The 23,053-nt window shown below is 48.6% G+C and overlaps 1 protein-coding gene across 1 annotated transcript in view; it reads left to right on the top strand.

Annotated features, from left to right (window-relative positions):
• The window catches only part of PPP1R1A (protein phosphatase 1 regulatory inhibitor subunit 1A), an 82,873-nt gene extending 60,111 nt beyond the window's left edge, over window positions 1-22,762 (top strand). Inside the window, exons 3-7 of the mRNA XM_035101365.3 lie at window positions 696-733; window positions 2,409-2,472; window positions 4,469-4,672; window positions 10,384-10,510; window positions 20,984-22,762. Of these exons, the coding sequence (XP_034957256.1) occupies window positions 696-733; window positions 2,409-2,472; window positions 4,469-4,672; window positions 10,384-10,510; window positions 20,984-20,987 (437 nt within the window). The 3' untranslated portion in view covers window positions 20,988-22,762. The remainder of the gene's footprint in view (window positions 1-695; window positions 734-2,408; window positions 2,473-4,468; window positions 4,673-10,383; window positions 10,511-20,983) is intronic.
• Window positions 22,763-23,053: the final 291 nt, after the last annotated feature.

Raw genomic sequence — 23,053 nt, 5'->3', positions numbered from 1 at the left:
AGCCACAGATAACCATAATCCCCAAAAAGTACTACAACAAGGAGAACCACAGAAACACAATAAATTGAACTGAATTGAATGAGAAGCAATTGAATCCTTAAAATGAAACATTCCAAAAGTTTAATGAGCCACCACCACATTATAACAACATTACGGAAGAACTCCACTCAATACACTCTGAGAATCCCTGGGAGTTTTCTCATCCATGCTATCCTTCCCCCAAATAATCCTGGGAATTGTAGCTTGCCCCTCACAGAGCTATAGTCCCCAGCACCATTACACTACAGTTCCCAGGATTCTTGAGGATAAGCAGTGTTTTTTAAATGTATGATGCAGATGTGACCATATGGCACATGTCCTGTCCGATGAAGCCACAGCTTCTCAGCAGCAATACCTGCGACTGAAATGGCACATTGTTCAGCTGCAGGATCATGAACTAAACCTGAAGCTGCATCTGTGGATAGCTTTATTTGCACATTACAGTTCTCTTTGTGCATGATTTCCGGGGGGGGGGGGACAGCTAAGGGTGTTACTTGCACCTATTTATCTCTTGACTGATTTGGTGACTCTCCCTGACTTGCCAAAATTATACCCCCTTCATCATGGCATGATTCTGTCTGCTTCTTTATTAACGTATTGCTCTTTTTTCCCTCCCTTGTGTCTCCTCTCCACACGTACAAATCCTTCTCTCCCAGAAATTGATGAAGACCGGCTCCCCAACCCTCTTTTAAAGGTATGTATGTATGTATAGCTTTTTCCAAGGGATGAGGAACTGAAGTCCAGTTTCATTTATCCAGCAAAATTGGGTGCAAAAGTATGTCCTGGGTAGTACCATTTCAAGCTGCAGATACAGTTTTAAGGCACCCCCAATGAAAATTCTCCATGCACATAGAAAAATGAAATGTCAGTGAAAAGGTTATAGCAAAACCCTGGTTTTGCTATAGATTTCTATTTGAAGAGGATGGGGGTTGTTTGTTGGCAAGCATTGGCAAAGGCAACCTTCTCCCACCATGCACCTAGTCCAGGGAAAGGCTTCATTGCTTGATCGTATAGTAAAGTGGTCTTTATTTAACATTAATTTGGGGAGTGAGAAAGAAAGAATATTACTGTATCTTTCTAAGCCAATCCAAGTGCTTGGAAGGGTGCCTGCTGATCCTCACCAAAAGTCTTGCCATCATCACCAGCTCCACCACCTAATGCACACCCTTTCATTTCAGTTGCTAATCATATACCGTATATTCCAGCATATAAGACGACTGGGCGTATAAGACGACCCCCAACCTTTCCAGTTAAAATATAGAGTTTGGGATATACTCGCTGTATAAGAAATACAACCCGGCATATAAGACGACCCCTGACTTTTGAGAAGATTTTCCTGGGTTAAAAAGTAGTCTTATGCGCAGGGATATACAGTAAGTCCTCAGAAGAGCTACTGGCCTCATGGTAGGAGGGCAGAGGCAGCCTTTGCCGCTGCTCCTCCTCTTCCTTGACTTAAGAAGCAGTGCCAGGGACAATGTGCTTGAAGGAGAGTGTCGCGATGGTGCTGGCAGCAAGATCTGGTGTGGATGGGTAGGGGGGAGCTAACACTTCTTATCTGGTTTGGATTTTAATCTAGCCAGGGGGAAAATTCTGGCCTTGAAATATTTCCTAATATGGCAAGTTCTTCTCCAAACTTAGAGAGGTTCACCAGCAGCTTCCACCTCCTATTGTCAGCTGATGGGCATTTGGGGGCTCACCTTATACCATCAAAGGAGTAATGCAGAATGCACCTTAAGTTCCCAAATGTTCCTTTGAAGCCCCACCCTTAACCACCTCACACCTGATGCCATAAATGATGTCAGGTATAAGATGGGCCTCCACAGAACCGTCTCACAGACCAAATGGGGAGGCATGGTAATTTGGCCCATGTGCCCCGAGGCTGCTCACCCCTGCTTTAAGAGCCCCATAGTGAGTAGAAAGTCAACAGGTGATGGTTTTCCTGACATGAGACTGCAGTGAATGGGAGCCCTTCAGCTGCTGAATTTCTAGTTGTCACCCAGCTCCTCAAGGCAAGGGAGGAATGAGAAGCTGGTGGCACTTGCCACATCATGCCTCCATGGGAGTGGACAAATCAGGCACACTTTCTGGTTTGGATCTTGAAGGGAGGGGCTGCAGGTGGGGAGGGACTTCTTCTGGCAGGTTGTTGCTATGTAGACTAAAGGCACCTGCCCACCAGGCCAGTGGCACTTTTTCTCCAGAGAGGAGAGGCTGCATTTTGAGAGGCCTTGTTCTCACTGAGCATCTTCTGTTCCATTCCTGAGCTGGCAGGATCCAGATTCAGGGCATAGCTAAAGTTTTGTTCCAGAGTTTTCTACCTAGGGGCTCATCAGGTATTTTCACCTCTCCCCCACCCCCACCTTTCTTTACAGCCAGGAATGTCGATGTCTCCAAGGCAGAGGAAGAAGGTTTCTCGCACCACCCCCACCATGAAAGGTAACAGTGGCTCCAGTTTAGGGACTAGTTGACTCCAAGTGAAGGCTCCTTAATGGTCCTTGCCGCTACCCAGCATGAGTGTGTTGCTTCACTCTGGGAAGGAATGGATGTTTTTCTTAACTTTGTCCTGATATTGGCGTGTTTTGAAAGCAACAAGCTCTCGCGCTGCTTTCCCGCCCTCTGAAAGGCTTGGCACAATGTCTTTCTGCACTCTAGATAAGATCAAGAGTTCTGTCAGTGAGGTTCTGTGCAGAATAGGCTAAACCAGGGGTCCCCAGACTTACCCGGCTTTGGGCCGGTGCCCACCGCGCCAATCCCGCGGCGGGCCGGAGGGTAGGGGAGTGCGCGCGCAGGGTGCCGGAGGGCAGGGGAGTGCATGCCCATGCGCATGCACACACACACTTACTGGCGCGGTGGCACTCTTCTAGGTCGGAAAAATCGCCGAAAATCGTTTGTGCGCATGCGTAAGGGCCTCCCCCAACCCGGAAGTGAACCGGAAATGACCTCTTCTGGGTCGGGAGAGGCCCATACGCATGCGCACAAATGATTTTCGGCACTTTTTTCCGATCTGGAACTGCGCGCCATAAGAGCGGGCGGCGGCAGCGGGTGGCAGGGGTCGTCGCGGGCCGGATTGGGAGGCCAATTGGGCCGCATCTGGCCCGCGGGCCGTAGTCTGGGGACGCCTGGGCTAAACCCTTGCGTCTTCCATTCCATCAGCTTGGAGATGGGGGAGAGCACTGGGGCTTATAGCCACAGCTCCTTCAAATGGCAGCATGTTTCACTCCCGCAGTGTTTCCCCCTTCTCTTTGTGAGGCAATGGCAGGGTCAGTAGCTAGCACAGGTTTTTTCCCCTGGCTGTCTATTGACCAGGGCTTGCTAAAAGCATTGAAGGCCCACAGATGGAACGGCTGTTTTTTTCAAAGGTGTGCACGCACATGCGCACACACAGACACACTTCTATGTCCCTTGCTTGGCAGTATCCCAGAAATGACACCCTGTGATTAATGACAGGGGTCGTCGCGGGCCGGATTGGGAGGCCAATTGGGCCGCATCTGGCCCGCGGGCCGTAGTCTGGGGACGCCTGGGCTAAACCCTTGCGTCTTCCATTCCATCAGCTTGGAGATGGGGGAGAGCACTGGGGCTTACAGCCACAGCTCCTTCAAATGGCAGCATGTTTCACTCCCGCAGTGTTTCCCCCTTCTCTTTGTGAGGCAATGGCAGGGTCAGTAGCTAGCACAGGTTTTTTCCCCTGGCTGTCTATTGACCAGGGCTTGCTAAAAGCATTGAAGGCCCACAGATGGAACGGCTGTTTTTTTCAAAGGTGTGCACGCACATGCGCACACACAGACACACTTCTATGTCCCTTGCTTGGCAGTATCCCAGAAATGACACCCTGTGATTAATGACATGGTCGTTTAAAAGAGATTAGGATTTATTTTTAAACAAGCATCCTCCAATTATATGGCTGGAAGGTACCTTCAAAGGTCATCCAAACCATTCTGTTCCCCGCAACTGGTCTTAAGCCCATTTGCACGTAAACAGCCCCAGGCAGATGCTTCTCCCAACCTATTTTTACAAATGCTCATTCCTGGCATTGCTCCAGAATGTCCAACTCTTAAAGAGGTGATCTACACCCATGGAAGACCCACACCTTCCCCCCCCCCAAGGTGGGTCTGTACCAATTTAAGGTGGATTCCTGCATGTAGAACAGTTGCCAACCTCATTTAGTTATTTTTCACACTCCCATTTGCAGTTGAACATTCTAAAGTGCCCAGAAATGCATCTTGTGTGATTCTTCTGTACGTGTGGATGGGTTCTAAGTTGTCTTTGTGTTTTTCCCATCTACAGTTTTCTCCTTTCTGTCTGACTAAATGCGTCTAGTCGCCCCTCCTCCTCCTGCAATCTTTCCTCATGAATTTTCCATTGAACCACTTTATCTTTTGCAGACCCTTTAAATTCCATGTTTTTCACGAGGTTCTCTTCCTCCCCCTTTCAGAGCTCCAGCTGATGGTTGAGCACCATCTCTGCAAGCAGCAGGCGGACGAGGAGGATGTCAGCACTGGGAGCCAGGAGCCACACAGTCCAGGCTGCTGCCCTCATGCCAACTCAGAACCCGGCCACAGTCCTGGGAGTTGCCCTTTGGCCCAAGCTCATGCTCAGCTGGGCATTCAGCAGGGGGAGCCCACTGGCCCGGAGGAACGTGAGTATGTTTCAGTCAACTAGAGGCATCGCCCACTTTTCCTAGCTAGCATGGGTGAAGGGAGTTGTCGTCCAAAACATCTGGAGGGCATCAGGTTGATGAAGGTTAGGTAAAGGTAAAGGGACCCCTGACCATTAGGTCCAGTCGTGACCGACTCTGGGGTTGCGCGCTCATCTCGCATTATTGGCCGAGGGAGCTGGCGTATAGCTTCCAGGTCATGTGGCCAGCATGACAAAGCCGCTTCTGGTAAACCAGAGCAGCACACGGAAACACCGTTTACCTTCCTGCTGTAGCGGTACCTATTTATCTACTTGCATTTTGACATGCTTTCGAACTGCTAGGTTGGCAGGAGCTGGGACCAAGCAACAGGAGCTCACCCCGTCACAGGGATTCGAACCGCCGACCTTCTGATCAGCAAGCCCTAGGCTCAGTGGTTTAACCACAGCGCCACCTGGGTCCCTGATGAAGGTTAGCCTACATTTAATGCTTTATTTGAGGGTTGCCATATTTTGAAGAGCAAAAAAGAGGACGCATTTTCCAACTTCTACTTTTAACTATGGATAACTATGAAGACACTCATTTTACCTATGAAAAAGAGGGCATGTCCTGGAAAAAGAGGACATATGGCAACCCTACATTTTATCCCATAGAACTCAATGGGGGCATAGGGGTCTTTTCTGATTTGTGACGCAGGTGGCGTTGTGGGTTAAACCACAGAGCCTAGGGCTTGCCGATCAGAAGGTTGGCGGTTTGAATCCCCACAACGGGGTGAGCTCCCGCTGCTCGGTCCCAGCTCCTGCCAACCTAGCTGTTCGAAAGCACGTCAAAGTGCAAGTAGATAAATAGGTACAGCTACAGCAGGAAGGTAAACGGTGTTTCCGTGCGCTGCTCTGGTTCACCAGAAGCGGCTTTGTCATGCTGGCCACATGACCTGGAAGCTGTACGCCGGCTCCCTCGGCCAATAACGCGAGATGAGCGCTGCAACCCCAGAGTCGGTCACGACTGGACCTAATGGTCAGGGATCCCTTTACCTTTACCCTTTACCTTATCTGCATAGCACCAGTCTGGAATCTGTTGTTGTTTTTTAATTGGTCCATGTAATGATCGGTCCATATAATATGATTGTTCCATGACAGCCTATGTGAATGCAAGCTGTGCATTAACACGGTGCTGCTGCAGATCATGTTAATAACCTGTGCATGTCGCAGGGCACTCTTCTCCCCCAAACTGCAGCAGGCAACCTGAATGCAAAGTCTTGCCAAAAAAATCCTTTTTCTAATAAGGAGATCAAATAGTGGCCTCTAGCGGCTGTAGTTTGACAAAATCCCACACACATATGAAGCAAAATAGAAGCATCGTCACCCGACCCCACCCCCCACCCCTCATCGACCTCTTTTCCCCTTTTCTTCCCAATGCCTCAACAAATGAAACTGATTTGCAAAGATGTTATAAGAGACATTGCACATATCTTTGTAAACCAAGGAAACCTTTAATAATAATAAAATGATAGCTGAGTTTTACTTGACTCCCCCCCCCCTCTCTCTCTCTCTCTCTGTGTGTGTGTGTGTGTGTGTGTGTGTGTGTGTGTGTGTGTGTGTGTGTGTGCCTTCCTGGAGGGAAGTGTTTTGATCCACTCCTTGTCTTGATAAATGTTTTATCAGGAATGTTCTCTCTAACAAGCTCTGTCCAAGCCCCTTGTCAAATATTCATAGTGTGAGCGTGTCCTGCAAAGTGCTGTGGCTGGATGATGGGCTCAAAACAGCCGTGGCCTCCCCTTTGACATTTCACAGAAGAGGGAAGATGGCTGCTCTTGTTTTCCATTATTAACAGGACTTCAGAGTGCAGCAGGGAGCAGACAAAAAGAGCAAACTGCTTCCCTAGAGACTTGCGTCATGTCCCACCGAGGGTTGTGAGTGGGGTTCTCCCCCAACACTAAGCTCATGTAATATATGTTTTATTATTCCCCTTGGTTGAGAACTCACAGCTTTTGAGGAGTATGCTATGGGAAGCTGTCATTCAAGACGTAACAACTGGAACTTCAGCCAGGGCCAGCCTAACTGTGGTCAGGCTAGGGGGCTTCCTGGGGCATCACCACTGGGTGCTTGCCTCAGCTTTCTCTTGGAGAAAGAGACCATTGCCTGCACCTCTGGAGGAAGGACATCCTTGGCATAGGCTTAGCTGCTGGGCTGAAATTGCCCTTGTCCATTCCTTGTCCAACCAAGAGCCACCTTTATCTCCCCCAGCCACCCCAGGGCACAGGCACAATTGTAAACTGGGGGAAGTAAAAAAAAAGTGGCAGGCATTTGACCATGCTGTTCCTAATGAACTTGGCTTTAGGGGCAAAATAAAAAATAATTAAAAAGGCAAAACAGGCCCGAGATGTTTGGAGTATTTTATGAGAGAGAGAGAGAGAGAGAGAGAGAGAGAGAGAGAGAGAGAGAGAGATGGGAGACTCAACAAGAACTGTTCTTCTTTTGCTTGCCCCAAGTAAGAACATAGGAGCTCAGCAGGATCAGGCTAATGGCCCATCTGCTCCAGGTTTCTGTTCTCAGAGGGGCCAAGCAGATGCCATTGACAGCCTGCTCATCTATGAATTTATCCAGCTCTCTTTTAAAGCCATCAAAGTTGGTGGTCATCCCTGTATCTTGTGGGAACGATTTGCATAGTTTAACAAGGCACTGTGGGGAGAAGTATTTAATTTTGCCTGACCTAAATCTTCCAACATACAGCTTCTTTGGATGTCCCCAAGTTCTAGCATTATGAAAAATGGAGAAAAACATCTGCCTATGAACTTTCTCCTTGCTGTGTATAATTTTATATACATCTATTGTGTCCCTCACCTTTTTTTCTAATTCCAGAGGGTGCATTATAGAGAAATGGTTTTGTGTTAGAAAGATGGTGTGTGTGTGAGAGAGAGAGAGAGCACAAGAGAGAGAGATGTAAATCCAGTCAACTCTTGGAAATGTTAGGTGGCTTGTCTTGTAATAGGACACAATAGTGGGGAGTTCAACATTTTATTTCGCCTAAGGCAGCATCAACAAGAATCTTTTGAGCTAGCCGTATTTTTAATACAAACTGGCCCAGTAACATGAAGCAGCAAAAGACAATACACCCAAAACAAAACCCATTACAGGGGGCCAGCATTATCACATTCATTCTCCTTGCAAGAACCTAAATACTCTTGGATGTCTTAAATTTTGGTTAAAAGAATGGTAGCTTTAGTTCCTTTTTGATGTTTTGTAAGAGCATGATTCAAAAGAGGTTTAGAGTTGGACTCAGTGGCATGAAACTGCCATCCCTAAGAGATGGAAGAAACTGCGGTGCCCAGTCAGTTAGCCTGGCTCTCTTAATAACTCCACCCTATGGCACTTCATACATAGAGCTGCATAAGTAAATTATGGGATAGAGGTGTATGCATTATGCAGGTGATTCTATGTACCTACACACAGGGGTTGCCTGTGCACACTTCCCCCACCCCTGCTTTTGTCAAATCACAGTGCCTCTTGCATTGTCAGGAGGCTACAGTTTGTGTGATGGCACAGAGAACTGATTTTGGAAATGAAGACCTCACTACATGATTCTCTCTGGATATTGACCTTTCTCAATGATGGTCCATGCACCCTACCCCAATAGCAGGTTTGGGGAATCTATGGCCTTCCAGATGTTAAAATAAAAATTAAAAAATCCTTCCAGTAGCACCTTAGAGACCAACTAAGTTTGTCATAGGTATGAGCTTTCATGCATGCACACGAAAGCTCATACCTATGACAAACTTAGTTGGTCTTTAAGGTGCTACTGGAAGGATTTTTTATTTTTATTTAGACTGTGTCAGACCAACACGGCTACCTACCTGTAACTAGTACTTCCAGATGTTGTTGAATTAAAACTCCTATCAACCCCAGCCAGCACAGCTAAGGGTCAGGAGGGTGGAAGTTCTATTCCAGCAACATCTAGAGAGCCACAGGTTCCCCACACCCTACAGACACATTCATCACACTTGGGACACCTGCCTTTACCCATTCTCCAAAGCAGCATACACAGCCTGCCTGCCTGTCTTTAGGCATTGCATGGGGTTTCTTATCACCTTCAGCTCCTGCTTTGAGCCTTCTTGCCTCACTTCTTCACTCAACCCGATTTATGGGCCTATTATCCCTTCGTTCCCCCACCTTTTCAGATGACTGCACCCATCTCTACTCAGCGCCTGTGGCTGATCCTTCCTCTTCCAAAGCCAGAATGTTTATGAACATTCCATGATGGGCACTTGTCCACAAAACTTCTCTGTGCATATAGGCAGCTACATGCACATAGCAACCCACTCCCAGCAACATTTTCTCAACACATGAACATTGAAGCTGAGGTGGTGGGCACTTTCCTGCTTTCATGTGCACACATGTGATATGCACACAGAGGGGGCTCTTCTGAACGGCCCTGTTGCAGCTATTCAGTCAATGGAAGGCACATAAGTTGCAAAGGTAAAAACGTACACTGTTATAGATTATTGATCAAATGGTTACATTAAAAAAATGTACATTACAACTTTCTCTGTTACCCTCTATTAAAGAAATCACCATCATACTCCCTGTTCTTTTCCCATAGACAAAACGCCCCAACTGAAGATTTTCTTAAGGAATATACTTGACACAGTCTAGGCTTGATTAGCAGCATTAAGATACTTTTCTCTTCTTTTTCATTTTTGCTACCTTTGCTGGGGAAACCCAGCCAGATGGGCATGGTATAAATAATAAATGATTATACAACAACAACAACAACAACAACAACAACAACAATTTTACACCATTTATGCCCTTGCTTCATGAAAATTAAAGAGGATCTTATACATTACCTCCTCTATTGCCCCATCTACTCGGGCTTTAGAGACGCGATGTTGCAAACTATACCCAACTCTATAATCAATCCTGAAGATAGAGTAAAAATTTTGTTAGTTGATGCTAACCCACGAATTACCCATGTGGTAGCGGTCTTTGTGATGAAGGCCATGAAAGCCAGGGAAAGATTTATGGATGATAAAGTAAAGACCCCTTCATCGTCTGTTTAACCCATTGCTTGTTTTCCTTCTCTTTCTGTTTTGTGGGATGAAGGTTTGGTTGGGATAGTATGTAATGAATTTTAACATTTTTAATTATTGTTGTGTTGATATTTGTGTACAGGCATGGTCCTCACAATAAACGGTTTTGTTGTTGTGCCAGGAGGTGTGCATAAAGTTTTCTCTGATTATAGTTACAGATGGGGAAAGCACACATGCTAGAGTTCAGAATGCCCATGTGGCCATATGGATTTGGGGAGAGGGGGCTGGCTATGACTGGAATTCATTGTCATGACACACTGAGTCTAACATTCCCAGTGAGCTTCCCATTATTTATTATTTATACCTTCCCAAATCTTCCCTGAGCAGTTCCAACCAATTGAGAATCTATCCGTGCATATAAGTAGCGAGAGGTAGGTATAACTGTGTCTGCTTATTAACATCTCATCTGGTATTCCCTTACTCAGTGACCCAGTTTAGAGAGATTTCTCTGGAGCTGTTTTGACAGACGTTCTTTGGGGTTCTTTGTTTATTGTTCTCTATACGCCAGTATCATCTGCCAATGTTGCTGTTCTCCCTATTCCGCTCCGCGGCTTGATTGTTTTGTGAATCAATTAAAAAAATCCCTCCATTTCCTCATGGACTTTTTGACAATTGTTTTGTGCAGAAGGAAGCGTCACGGGAGCTTGCTGCGCAGAGAGACCCAGTAATGTGAACCCACACCTGTCTTCAGAGAAGCAAGGAGTTCATATACCACCGGAGAGCTCTGTGGAGAAGCAGAAGCTGGCCAAGGAGTACGTATAGCTGTGCCTCTTAGTTTGGGGAGGGGGCAGGAAAAGGCAGATAAAGGACCCAACTCTGCTCTGAATAGAACAGACACCCAGGGGTATATTATACCAATTCTGAAATTGCCATCATTAGTGATATACTGTATAGTCTTGCTTTATGAGCTAGGGAAAGTATTGCAGGAAAAAGCCTTTGACTATGCTAAATGTTTACCTCTTTGGAGTTTGGAAAATTATTTGCGATTCACCTTTCTCTTGCTCCTTCATAGCTATTGTTTCCCCAGTCTGTTGCTGCTTCAGCTTGCTTCAAAGATCAAATCAAACTTTATTTGCGTAGCTGACAGGCCATAGCATCAAAAGGACAAACACTAACAGAAATACATTACATATATGGTTACCAATAAAACCTATTAAACCTATTAAAACCCCAGGTAAAAGCTGGGTTATCATTCATCAATGTCCCTCTGTCGGCGACCTTCTCTCTGGTAGATTGTTCCGGGACGGTTAAGTGTAGAGCCCACAATTGAAAGATTGTGAATATAGCCTCAGGGGGATGGTCAGGACAAGGAGAAAGATAATAGTAACCAAATAAGCAGAGGATAATAAATAAAAATAAGTTAATAATCTCATTCCTTAAAATTTAACATAAATAAAATGATAATAATAATAATTATAAAATCCTAGACGGGGAATCCGGGTGACTACACTGCTGTCATTCAAATAGCAGCTCATTGCTCTCTCGATAAATCTGGCAACCTTCTCTGTTATCGAGCTGTTCTGGTCGGCTAGGAGTGAAAACAATTTGGCTTCACATGAGCGGCCCGGGATGGCAGATAGGAGCAGCGTGATGGTCTCATCCCTCAGATCTTTATATAGGGAGCAAGACGAGAGAACGTGTGACACAGTCTCTACATAGCCGGATCCACAGGGGCAAAGCCGGTTCTCGATTGGAATTTTTTGGTATCTACCTTCGAGAACAGCTGAGGGTAACATATTTAGTCTGGCCAGCGTAAAGGCCCGTCTAAATTTTGGGATGAATGATTACCTCTTTGGAGTTTGGAAAGTGAAAATAATTTGTGATTCACCTTTCTCTTGCTTCTTCATAGCTGTTGTTTCCCCAGTCTGTTGCTGCTTTCCCTAGGCTTAGGGCTTTCCTCCCCCACTTCCTTCTTGTAATCCAGGTCAGTGATGGCTTAGCAACATGAAGTTGAATTAGAGTGAAGCTGATTTAGAGTGAGGCAGCGCTTTCTGGAGCAGCACTGCCCTTCCTTGGAATGGGTGAACACTTTTTGCCCCATTTTTTAAAAAAAGATCACCTGTAAAATACCAAAATCCTGGAAGAGGTGGATGGTTCATAGCTGCTGGATTGTGTGTGTGTGTGTGTGTGTGTGTGTGTAGTGTAAACAGTAGTTTCACATTTTCATTTGTTTCTTTCAATCAGTTATTTCTAGTGTCTCTTCCCCCCCCCCCCCCCCGCCCAGGAGAACAGGTTAAAATGTGATAGCAAATAACACCCATTCACTTGGAATTTTAGCATTTTCTGTTTGCCCAAATGTTTTCCCAGATGAATAGGGGCACTGTATATCCCAGATATACAGTGGTCTAAACCACTTAGCCTCTTGGGCCTGCCGATTGGAAGGTCGGTGGTTTCAATCCCCACGACGTGGTGAGCTCCCGTTGTTTGGTCCCAGCTCCTGCCAACCTAGCAGTTCGAAAGCACATCAAAGTGCAAGTACAGATAAATAGGTACTGCTCCGGCGGGAAGGTAAACGGCGTTTCCGTGTGCTGCTTTGGTTTGCCAAAAGCGGCTTAGTCATGCTGGCCACATGACCCGGAAAAATTGTCTGCGGACAAACGCCGGCTCCCTTGGCCTATAAAGCTAGATGAGCTCTACAGTCCCAGAGTCATCTGTGACTGGACTTACCTGTCAGGGGTCCTTACTTAATCTTTACCTTTATATCCCAGAAACACATCAAGATCTCTCTGCACATAGTAACTAAGAATAAACCTATAGTTTTGCCTTGGTGCATAGTAACCCTAATATGACCTGCTGTATGCACATCAAAGAAGAAATTCCATATGTTGGCACACATGCAGGGCACTGAGCAGAACATTGATGCAATGTGGATACTTTATTCTGCAAGGGGTATGTACATCTTAACATAGGGATACCAAAATAATGGGTTGTGGCCAATGTTAATCCTACTTGGAGTAGACCCATTAAAATGAATGGCTAAGACTATCAGGTCTATGAAAGTAAATATGTCTACTCAACTTGGTGGAGGTCAACCCCAATCCTCCCTTTTTCCTGTTTTCTAAACTTAAAAACATGTCAAACATGAGCCTTTTCTACATAGGAATGGCACTACATAGGAATGGCACAATGCTCATTCAGATATTGCCGCATGAACCACCTCTGTGATTCTTCAGTTCACGCATTTCAGCACTGTCAGAGGGCCTGATATGGCTACTCTAGAGTAACGACTCCAGCATGGTCTTTTAAGGCTTTTATTAAGTGCGGATTATTTACAGTGTTCAGAGCGGTAAAAATGCATCCTTAAGGTGAGGTGTCAGAACCTCTGAATGGCGATTGGCGCGTTTTCTTCCAGCACCAAAGCTTTGGCAGACCCAACCTCTTCCCCCTACGTTTGCGTCGCAATTCGGGAGTTGGGGGGATTGGCCTCCCCCCCGTGCGTCCAACTTCCTGTCCCACCTGAGGCATGGGCTCCACAACCTTGCCTGAGCCTCGGACACCACTTCCTGACTCTCCGCTGGAGGCAGAGCTCTCCTTACTCTCTCCAGCGCTTGGGGATGGGCTGGAACTTAAGATGGGAGGGACTTCCCTGTATCCCTTGTCCCTCACATCCACCCCCCTCCCAGGCTCCTCTCCCCCCCTCCCTAGGGGCTCTCTGCTTGCTGGGGACGAGTGAAACCCCCAGAAGTCTGTGGCATCCGAGCCTGTGGGTGTAAAAATTTCCCCCCAATCCTGCGATCTTTCTCCTTCCCCCTGAGAAGACGGGAATCCCAAGAAGTCAGTGGCGTCAGAGCTGGTGGGAGTAAAAATGTTCTGCCAGTCTTCTCCTGCCTCTGACGTAGTCGACCTCGGTGAAACCCACACCTCTTCTTCCGTATCCTCAAATTCCGCTTCCCATCTCCATGGAGAGCTGCTGCCTGCGATCCCTTCCTCCCGCCCCTCCCCCTCTCCCTCCCTTTCCATGTGCCAGGGCTTGGGCCTGTGGGGGAACAGGGCGTGGAACTCTTCCACTAAAAATTCCTCAGGTACTTCCGTGGCCGGTATCCACTCATTGTGGGACGGCGGAGTGTCCTCCCATGCTATCAGGTACTCCAGCCCTCTCACCCCTCTCCTTGAGTCTAAAATCTCAGTTGCCTCATTGAGCTGTCGGGCGTCTCCCGTCTCCCCCCCTCCCTCTGGAGGCTGATCGCTGTCCCTGAACCTGGTACTTTCTCTGTACAGCGACAGCAGCGATCTATGAAACACTGGGTGCACTCTCATGTCCTCAGGCAGTGCTAGCCTGAAGGCTACCGGGTTGACCTGTTGCGTGACCGTGAAGGGGCCCAGCCTCCTGGGTGCTAACTTCTTGCATCGCCCCCTGGTGGGAAGACCTTCCGAGGATAACCAAACCTTGTCCCCCACCCTGATGACCTCTCCCGGTCGCCTGTGGCGATCTGCCCCCTTCTTGTACGCTTCCTTGGCCCTCTCCAAGTGTTCTCTGAGCTGCTGGTGCACCGTCTCCAGGTCCTCTGCCCAATCCTCTGCCTGTGGGCCCTCTTCCTCCTCCTCCCCCTCCCTCTCCAGGAAAGATCTGAGGTCGCGCCCGTAGTTGGCCTTAAAGGGCGACACCCCTGTGGAGACGTGCACCGCATTGTTGTAGGCAAATTCTGCCAGTGGCAGGCGATCTACCCAGTCCGTTTGCCTCTGGCTGACGTAACATCTCAGGTACTGCTGCAGAATGGCGTTGACCCGCTCCGCCTGTCCATTGGTCTGCGGGTGCCGAGCCGTAGACAAACTGACCTCCACCTGCAGGAGGTTCATTAGCCGCCGCCAGAACCTGGAAACAAATTGGCGGCCACGATCCGAAATAACTCTTAAAGGCAATCCATGCAGTCTGAATACGTGGTCAACAAACAGTTTGGCCGTCTCTTCTGCCGAGACCGCCCTGGCACACGGTATAAAGTGGCACATTTTGGACATGAGGTCCACCACCACCAACACTGCGGTCTTGCCCCTGGACGACGGCAGGTCTGTGATGAAGTCCATGGACACTACTTCCCACGGCCTGTGCGGTGTGGCTAATGGCTCCAGCAAACCTGCTGGTGGCGCTCTGACCACCTTTGCTCGCTGGCAGGTGTCACATCCCCTTACATAATCCCGAACATCCTCCCGCACCCCTGGCCACCAGAAGTGTCTCATGACTAGGTGAGTGGTTTTGTCCCTTCCGAAATGACCCGCCGTTGGGTTGTCGTGCATCTGCTTGAGGACCTTACCTCTCAGCTGTTTGGTGGGCAGGTACAGGGCTCCCCTGTAAAAAAGCAAACCCCTCTTTTCCTCAAAGTCTTTAGCCTGCTCCCTCCCCCCTCGCAGCTCTCTGAAGATGCGGGAGGCAAACTCATCTGCTGCCGTCAGTGCTGTGAGTTCTGCCTCGCTCACCACTGCTGCTCCGCAGGACCATGCTGATGGGGGGAAAATGTGCCTGGGCGCTGGTGGCAACTCCTGCTCCATGTACTCTGGTTTGCGGGAGAGGGCATCCGCCCTGACATTCTGCTCCCCCGGGATGTAGTGGATGGAGAAGTTGAAGTTCGAGAAGAACTCTGCCCACCGTATCTGTCGCTGGTTGAGCACCCTGGCCGTTCTCCAGAACTCCAGGTTCTTGTGGTCTGTGCACACCTGGATGGGGTGCTTGGCGCCCACCAGGAAGTGTCGCCAGTGCTGGAAAGCAGCGTGGATCGCAAGAAGTTCCCTATCAAACACCGTGTAGTTGCGTTCTGGCCGTGTCAGCTTCCTGGAGAAGAAGGCACAAGGTCTCCACTCTCTGTTGGCGTCCAGTTGCAACAGGATCGCTCCCAACGCCCGGTCTGAAGCGTCTGTCTCCACGCGTAGGGGCGCATCCTGCACCACGTGGAACAGGTTCTGGTCGGACGCAAACACCCTCTTGAGGCTTTCGAACGCTGCTTGCGCCTCTGGCGTCCACCTGAACTTCTGCTTGCCTCTCAGGCAGTCCGTGATGGGAGCCGTAACCCGCGAGAAGTTCTTGATGAATTTCCTGTAGAAATTGGCGAATCCTAGGAGGCGTTGGGCATCTTTGCGCGTCCTGGGGCTGTGCCAGTCCAGGATGGCCTGCACCTTGTCCTTGTCCATCGCCAGTCCCTTGTCTGACAGTTTGTAGCCCAGGAAGTCCACTTCCCTGGTGTGAAACTTGCACTTCTCCAGCTTCACATACAGGTGGTTCTCCTTCAGGCGTTGCAACACCTCCCTGACATCCTTCACATGTTGCACTGGGTCAGCGGAATAGATAAGGATGTCATCCAGGAAGACCAAGCAGTTCTTGAAGAGAAGGGACCCCAGGACGTGGTGCATGAAGGCCTGGAAGCATGCTGAGCCCCCCTGCAACCCGAAGGGCATCACCAGATATTCAAAAGAGCCCAGAGGCGTGAACATCGTGGTTTTCCACTCATCGCCTTCCCGGATCCTGATCAAGTTGTACGCCCCCCTCAGGTCTAGCTTGGTGAAAATCTTGCCCCTGCGTGCCGCTGTCAGGAGATCGTCCACTCTGGGCATGGGGAAAGCCACTGGCTCTGTCACTGAATTGAGCCGTCTGAAATCCACCACAAGACGGCGCTGTTGCGTGTCTTTCTTGTCCACCCAGAAGACCGGGCTGCCCCCTGCTGCCTTGCTTTCTCTGATGAACCCCCGTTTGAGGTTCTTGTCTAGGAACGCACGCAAATCCTCCAGTTCCTGATCTGACATGGCGTACAGCTTGGCTGGGGGTATCGTTGCCCCTGGCACCAGGTTGATCTGGCAGTCGAAAGACCTGTGTGGGGGTAGGTGGTCGGACTCCGCTTCGCTGAAGACCTCCTGCAGGTCCCAGTACTGCTTGGGTATCGCCTCACCCCCTTTGACATGCATGGTGGCCACCGTGGCTATTGGAGGCCCCTCCCCTGGTTGGTGCTGCATGCAATGTTCCAGACAAAAGTCCGACCCAAACGTGATGCATCTCTGGTGCCAACTTATGGAGGGGTCGTGGCGCGCCAGCCAGCTCATTCCCAAAACGATGGGGGGGTCTGAGATGGTCGTGACGTTGAAAGCCAGTGTCTCTGAGTGCCTTCCCACCGTCATTCTCATGGGGGGGGGGGTTTGATGAGTGATGGCCCCTCCCAGCAACTCTCTGCCGTCAATGGTGGCTACGTGCAGGGGAAAATCCAGCTGCAGAAGCTGGATCTGGTGCTCTTCTGCAAAGTTTCTCGAGAAGAAGTTGGCTGAGGCACCACTGTCAATTAAGGCGAGGACCGTCAGGGGATAGCCATTTGGGAGCGTTAGCGTGACTTCTAGAACCACTCCTGCTCTGGGAGGGGTGGGCTGGCTCTGCTCCTCTCTGTGCGGGTGGGCGGGCTGGGGCTTTTGTCTGCTGACTGTGCCTGGCTGCTGCCCCTTGTCTCCTGCAGCCAGGCCGTCTCGTTTCCCTGCTGTGGTGCTGCTTCAGTGGGGGAAGGTACAACCGTTCCCGCCTTTCCTTGCCACTCTCTGCGATGAGGGCAGTCTCTGACGCGATGCCGGGGGGAGTTGCAGAGAAAGCAATTCCCGCCTCTTCCCTCCTTGCGTCTTGGCGCCGCCGGGGTTTGAAAAGCCCGCGCGCGCTCCACCGATCTCCATCGGTTCCGGCTCTGGGCTTGGTCTGGGCGGGTCTGGGGGCGGGCCCTGGGGTGGGGTTTGGTGATGTGGTCTGTCCTGGGAGCGTGGGAACCAAGGTTTTGCTGCGCGCGTCGCTTGTTTGTCATTCCATCTGGATTCCTGTCTCACCCCCACCGCTAGCGCCGCTTTGCTTAACTCATCCATAGTTCGCGGTTTAGGACCTCTTGCCAGCTCATCCTTAACGTCTGCGTGCAAACCCAGGTAGAAGGCTGATTTCACTGGCTCACTTTGCAGATCCCACCCCAGTTTGTGCACCAGCATGGTGAATCTCGCCCAGTAGTCCCTAACTGTCGATTTTCCTTGTGTTAAGTTATGAAGCTCCTCTTTAGTGGCCTCCATTTCACTGTCACTAGCGTACATTATTTTTAAAGCTTCTAGAAATAATTTTGCGTTTTTCATGCAAGGATTTTTTTGCGCGATGAGCGGTCTTACCCATTCTCGGGCGGCCCCCGTCAAATGCTCTATGATAAAGGAGACTCTGTGCGCGTCATCTGGGAATTCTGCTGCATGCAATTCCAGCGCATAATTTATTTCTGTCTCGAATCCTAGGTACTCCCTAGGGTCGCCGCTAAACTTGGTGACTAGGCTCTGTCCCCGTCTCACTTGGACTAGCTGCGGCTGGGGCGCCCCCCCACCTCTAGCGGCTTTCTCCTCTTCCAACTTTTTCTGCAGGTCCAATACCATTACCCTTAGCTGTTTCTCAGTCTCCTCTTTTGTCCTCACCTGGTCCACCAGCTTGTTCAGCTCCTCCTGCGCCCCTCGCGCTTCCTCCTGAGCGGCATGCAATTGCTGCTGTGCCTGCGCTGTGAGGTTCCGTAGCTCCTGCTTCGCTGCTTCGGCCTCCAGCCTCCAATGCTCAGCCTCTTGAGCGCTCATCGCTGCACTCCAAAGTAGCCAAAAAAAGATTCGGAGGTTGCTGTCAGAGGGCCCGATATGGCTACTCTAGAGTAACGACTCCAGCATGGTCTTTTAAGGCTTTTATTAAGTGCTGATTATTTACAGTGTTCAGAGCGGTAAAAATGCATCCTTAAGGTGAGGTGTCAGAACCTCCGAATGGCGATTGGCGCGTTTTCTTCCAGCACCAAAGCTTTGGCAGACCCAACCTCTTCCCCCTACGTTTGCGTCGCAATTCGGGAGTTGGGGGGTTTGGCCTCCCCCCCGTGCGTCCAACTTCCTGTCCCACCTGGGGCATGGGCTCCACAACCTTGCCTGAGCCTCGGACACCACTTCCTGACTCTCCGCTGGAGGCAGAGCTCTCCTTACTCTCTCCAGCGCTTGGGGATGGGCTGGAACTTAAGATGGGAGGGACTTCCCTGTATCCCTTGTCCCTCACAAGCACTGAGCAACTGAACAGGAAAATGGGTTTGAGAGCTATGCCTAAATAAAGGCAGCATGTCCAGGTGAACCTGAGGGGGGACAGAGAATGCTCTGGGGTTCTGTGCGGTACAAAATGGGTAAAGGGACCCCTGACTGTTAGGTCCAGTCGCGAACGACTCTGGGGTTGTGGCGCTCATCTCGCTTTACTGGCCGACGAAGCCGGCGTTTGTACGCAGACAGCTTCCGGGTCATGTTGTCAGCATTACTAAGCCGCTTCTGGCGAAACCAGAGCAGTGCACGGAAACACCGTTTACCTTCCCGCCAGAGCATTACCTATTTATCTACTTGCACTTTGACATGCTTTCGAACTGCTAGGTTGGCAGGAGCTGGGACCGAACAACGGGAGCTCACCCCGTCGCGGGGATTCGAACCACCGACCTTCTGATCCGCAAACCCTAGGCTCCGTGGTTTAGACCACAGCGCCACCCGTATCCCTTGGGGTACAAAATAATCATAATAAAATATTTTGCTGTGCATGTGCAAGCAAGCTGTATTGCAGATCAAAAGGCCACAGGTGCCAGGCCATCTCCATGACCTCTGGCACAATGCAGACACATGCAGCTGCAAGTCCCACAGTGATAAAAATCATTGAATGGTGTTTTTGTATTTTCTTTTTGTGTTTTGTATGTTTTTGTTGTTGAAAAAATCTTTAATAAATACATTATTTTAAAAATCATTGAATGGTGTGAGAGAGTAGGGAGAGAGCGAGAGCATGTTAGCTCTGCGGGTATCAAATTCCCTTTGTGGGTGCCTGGATTATGAAGTCTCACTGTGACTTCAATTAGTTCTTTCATCTTGGATTAGTTCATTTCAGATCAAACTGGTCAGGGGAAAGGTTTGGTTGCTTCACTCAAGCCCAGGCTTAATGAAAACTGAAAGGGACGTTCTTTGTACTTTAGTATATTGAGAATGAAGATACAACGTGGGCCCCAGGGGAGATGCAGAAACATGCAGCAGACTTGGCACAAGTCTTCACTCTCTGGCTCCCACACACCTGAGTGCCTACCTGTACCCAGCAATGTGTTGTCTTAACACAAAGCACAAGCCAAACAGAAGCAGAGGAGATTTCAAGGTTCTTTGATGCATTCGGGCACCACTAAAAGTGATGACAACCCTCTTATTATCATTGGACAGTTTGACTATATTGTTAAATTTACCAAGGGCTGTGATTGGCTTGGTCTCTATATTTCGCCAAGGGGTAATTTTAGAGATTCTACTGGATCATACCAAAGGTCTGTCGCTGAGCCAACAACCCTCCCCACATTGTTCTTTTCCCCTCATGGTTGGATGTTCAGAGGAATGTTGCCTCTGCTCAGCTGGGGCTGAGAGGAGTTCTGATCCAAAAATGTGGAGGGCACCAGGTTGGCAAAGTCTGTTTTAAGAGGGTCTGTTGAGCTTACATAATTCATAGCTGTTAATAGGCTTATCCTCCAGTGAGTTCCACAGAATCACAATCAATTGTAGAGCTAGAAGGGATCCATGAGGATCCTCTCTAGTCCAATCCCTGAGATTAAGAGTCTCATGTTCTACCAATAAGGGGTCTAATTCCTTCTTAAAGCTATCTAACCCTATGGCTTTAAATTCCTTTGCATCTTGCATGCAAGAAAGAACATCTATTGCCAATCAATTCCATTAGGTGACTCTAAGTCCTAGTATTTTGAGCCATGAAGAGGACTGCATGTCTGAACTCTCTCCATGCATAATTTCATATACTCTGTCCTCACCCACCCACCCAAAATAGTCCCACACTCTTTAGCCTTTTCTTACAGCAGAGGTGAAGAACATTTGGCCTTCCAGCTGTTGTTGGACTACAATCCCCATCTGGCCCAGTCAGCACAGCCAATGGCCAGAGGTGATGGGAGTTGTAGTCCAGTAACATCTGAACTGCCACAGGCAAGCTACCCCTGCCTTTTGTAAGGAAAACAATCCAAACCCTTGGTTTTTGTGATTGTCTGTTTCTACATCTTTTCCAGCTCCTAGATGTCCCTTTTTCAGATGAGGTGATCAGAAGTAATGATTGAAATAGGTATCCGACAAGATAGCAAGCACCGTTGCCACATTTGTCACAGAATAATTAAACTCTTGTGCATATCCCAGCTCCACTTTGAAACTAACCTTGGTCTTCAACAGCCATTCTGAAGAGCCTGTTCTACAAACTTTGTTTGTTTGTTCCATAGGTGATGCACTGCTTCAGGAATGGAGGTTACGTCCGAACACAGGCGGAGCTCATGCCTACATACTGGAATATCACACAGCAGTTTTCTTTAAAGAATTTTTGGGGGGTTGTTTTTTTTAAAGATTTCAATGGCTGTTCAGATGTTTGTAATGCCCCCCCCCCCTTTAATGAAATGTCCAATGGCCTAGGGGAGGATGTCTATTCAGTTTTGGGCTTGGGCTCATGTTTTAGATGTTGAAGTAGAAAAAGGTGAATCAGCCTAGAGCACTAGAGAGTATGTTTGTTAGTTAGCAGAGCTGGAGAAATCTCCATATTGTACATTTATCACTGGCCCAGTTCTCCAGAATAGCAGATGAGTTTGTAAAGTATTATGCCTGGAGCTGAACCACTTTAAGAGCTGGGTGTGTGCACTCCAAGCACACATGATAGATTTCTTTATGCCAAGAACTGGAAAGAATTCTAACTTAGCTCTTTCTCTGATGTGCCATTTTTTATATACAAATATTTTGTTGTAGTCGTCATTGGGTAGAAGAGCATTCAGTCATGTAAGCTTCCACCTGCAGTCTCACTTATGTAGTACAGCTCAAAAATAGCTCTGCCGTTATTTCATCTGCGGTGGGAGAGATCTAGGCCACCAGCTAGATGATTTTTATTCCCTTAGACCTTGTTTTTCTATACAATGATGTTTTCCTAGCCGTCTATTACGGATTTCTACAATTTTTTATTGCTTCCTACTGTGGCCATAGATAGGTGCAGGCTGGGAAAATCTGCAACTCCTCCTATCATGCTTTGGAAGGAAACTAGGATGGGAACAGTAAGTAGAGCAGGAATGGGGGAACTTGGAGCCCTCCAAAAGTGGTTGGGGTTCCATGTCCCATTAGCCTCAGGCAGTCAGGGATGATGTCCAACATATCTGGACGGCCATCTAAAAGCTTCCTGCCTATCATGTGGGGGGAGGGGAATCTGAACAAATGACAACCTCCTCTTTATTCCTTCTCCAGCTGAGCTTTCCTTTCTTTGGGAGTGACAAGATACAACAGTGCCTTCTGGGAGAGAGTAGCAGGTTTTCCTCCCTTGAACAATCTACAGGCCTCAGTCATGTGTGCATAACCTCCAGTATTTTGTCACACACACACACACACACACACACACACACACAAGTCTGCTTATTTCCTGGGACGTTAGAGTAACACAGTCGTGAGTGCTTGAAATAGCTGTCTATTTTTTTCTCTTTATGCTGGACATACTACCAGTATTTTGAATTTCCCTCTTATGTAATAGAAAACGCAGTCATGGCTTGCCTGTCATAAAGAAACCAGCTGAATGCAGCCTCATCGAAGGAGTGGAGGACAGCTCAGTGGCTCTTACAGTGGTGTTTTAAGCCAAAGCCTCAATATGACACGGGCCTTTATCCTGTCAGCCTTCCCTAAGTCAGCACCCTTCAGATTTTGTTGCAGTCCAATTCCCATCTTCCTCAGCCAGAATAGGCAACGGGGCAGGGATGGTGGATTGCAGTTCTAGCAACATTTGAAGGGCACCAGGTTGGGGAAAGGTGCTCCATGCCTTTATTAACACAATCATTACTCCACCCCCAAAAGGGGGGGCAGCTGCAGGCTGCAGATACACAGGTCCGAGATATCAGAGGTCCCATCAGTCGTGCATTGTGTATCCCTGAATTGTTGGCAGAGTTTTACATATCCAGACCACCATTCTGGGCTCTCTTCCCCCATCACACATGTGGATTCTGTTTCTTTATTAAACGGGTCATCTTTGCTTGGTTTTTGAGTTCCAAAATCACTTGGTTTCCCTAAGTGGCTTGTGCGTTGCTATGGCAACATGGCACAGGGCTCAGCCTTTCAGCCTCAGCAGTGCTGTCAAGGATGTGTCATATTTTTTCCTTGGTCTGCAAAAATGCCTCTCGGCCAGCATTAAGTACCATCTTCGTCCGACACCAAAGGCAAGAGTCAGAACCTGTCTTCCTTATTAGAATACACAACTATGAGTCCTGGCTGAAACTTTGGTGACTAAATGAAATGCAGATGCTATCCTACTTGCCAGTTTGTGATTTAAC

This window comes from Zootoca vivipara, chromosome 2 (genome assembly GCF_965207765.1).
Source record: "Zootoca vivipara chromosome 2, rZooViv2.hap1.1, whole genome shotgun sequence".
NCBI classification, from domain to species: domain Eukaryota; kingdom Metazoa; phylum Chordata; class Lepidosauria; order Squamata; family Lacertidae; genus Zootoca; species Zootoca vivipara.
Note: the sequence above shows the minus strand (reverse complement) of the source record. Positions and strands in the feature narration are given on the sequence as shown.